The sequence below is a fragment of the Myotis davidii genome, unplaced genomic scaffold, assembly GCF_000327345.1.
Source record: "Myotis davidii unplaced genomic scaffold, ASM32734v1 scaffold828, whole genome shotgun sequence".
Classification (NCBI taxonomy): domain Eukaryota; kingdom Metazoa; phylum Chordata; class Mammalia; order Chiroptera; family Vespertilionidae; genus Myotis; species Myotis davidii.
In genome coordinates, this window is record NW_006299391.1 from 20,569 (window position 1) to 22,472 (window position 1,904).

The 1,904-nt window shown below is 55.1% G+C and overlaps 1 protein-coding gene across 1 annotated transcript in view; it reads left to right on the forward strand.

The window, feature by feature from the left end:
- LOC102756913 (protein KIBRA-like) overlaps positions 1-1,904 on the forward strand; it is a 34,503-nt gene that overhangs the window by 4,745 nt on the left and 27,854 nt on the right. Inside the window, 2 exon segments of the mRNA XM_015571268.1 lie at positions 372-480; positions 875-958. Coding sequence (XP_015426754.1) covers positions 372-480; positions 875-958 — 193 coding nt within the window.

A 1,904-nucleotide genomic window follows, 5' to 3' on the forward strand; every position in this document is an offset into this window, starting at 1 on the left:
CCTGCTGGGTAGTGAGCCCACAACCCAGACACGTGACCTGACCAGGAATCGAAACATGACCTCCTGGTTCACAGGTCAGTGCTCAACCACTGAGCCTGCCGGCCGGGCAGTGTCTCAATATCTTGAAGCAGTAAGTGGTGGAGCTGAGAACTGAACCCAGGCAGTTTCACCCAGGCGTCAAACACAGAATCAGATGCTACCCTTTCCTCACTCCGAAACGAGGCGGCAACTGGCTGTCGCGTTCACAGGTGGTTGGAATTTGTCAGGACCCTCTTAGGACAGAGCGTGGATGGATCTCAAGTGTGTGTTGCAAAGGCAGTGCCCTGGTTCTGAACTCCACCTTGCCACCCTTCTCCCACCTCTTCCTCCAGCTGTGAATACGGCCCAGGGGTGTGGCCTCAAAGTGGCCTGCGTCTCGGCTGCCGTGTCGGATGAATCCGTGGCCGGGGACAGTGGCGTGTATGAGGCTTCCGTGCAGAGGTGGGTCCCTGAGATCTGGGTCTCTGGGAACTGTGATCCCCCAAGATGTGTGGGAGGGGCGTCCCCTATAGCAGGGCATGCCCCGGGGACCCCACTTTCCCCCAGCAGCCAAAGATGCAGGCAGGGCAGCTGCTCCTAGGGCTGGGGCGCTTCAGATTTGGGAGAGCACTAGTTTCGTGGTCGCCATTAAGGGGCATCAGACTAGGGGAGCACATACTAGAGAAAGGGGAGCCCCTTCAAGTCAGACCAGGAGCGATGGTGGGAAGGCAGGGTGTGCAGGGGGGCTGAGCAGACCTGCCAACCTTTTCTCCTTGAGGAGCGACCACACCTTCCCGGACAGAGCCCAGGTCGCTGCAAGGGATTCTGACGCCTGTCTTTCCCGCGTGCCTTCCAGACTCGGTGCATCATCCGAAGCCCCTGCTTTCGACAGTGAGGAGCCAGACGCGGTGGGAGCAACGCGGGTTCAGGTTGCCCTGCAGTAAGTAACGAGGAGAGGGGACAGAGGGTCTGTGCAAGGCCTCTTCCTCCAGGGCAGCATCTGCCCAGCCCGCTGCCCCGGGGGGGAAGGCAGAGCAGCAGGACCTGCTGACAGGGTGGACGCCTAATTAAAAGGGGCCACACTTCCTGTGCCTCCCAGCACCCATTTTACAAGAGAAAAACGGGGTTTTGAAGACCTTGTTACGTGCCCCGACTCACTGTGCAGGCCAGTGGCAGAGCCAGCCCCTGCCTGAGCCCTCTCTGCCTCTCGTTGCTGTGGCTTTTGTCGCAGTATCTCAACCAGGTCTCCACCATCTGGACCGAAGTCACCCCCTGGGGGCCGCAGCCCAGATGGGTGGTTCTTGTTTTCTCTTGATGGGGGATGGCCTCAATTGTTTAAAAAAAGTTTGCAATTTTAACCTTTTTTTTTTTTTAAAGTGGTTTTCGAGAGAGGAAGGGAGAGAGAGAGAAACATTGATGTGAGAGAGACACATTAATTGGTTGCCTCCTGAACGTGGCCCAACTGGGGATCAAGTCCACAACCTGGGAATGTGCCCTGACCAGGAATTGGACCCACCAGCCACCTCTTGGTATGGGATGACACTCCAAACAACTGAGCCACACCAGCCAGGGTCTCAATATCTTTTTAGCAGATTTTTTAATTGATTTTTAGAGAGAGAGGAAGGGAGAGGGAGAGAAACATCAATGTGAGAGCAAAACATGGATCAATCCCCTGCCCCCCTGGTACCTCCTACAGGGGATTGGGATTGAGCCCGCAACCCAGGCATGTAGCCTGACTGAGAATCAAACTGGCAACCTTTCTCTGCAGGGTGCCAACACCCACCAGGGCCTCAGTATTTTTTTTTAATAAGAATTAATTGCCAATATTTAAGTATCAGGAAAGTTCACACAAACTTCTGACTTCCCTTTAAAATGTGTCCTTCCCT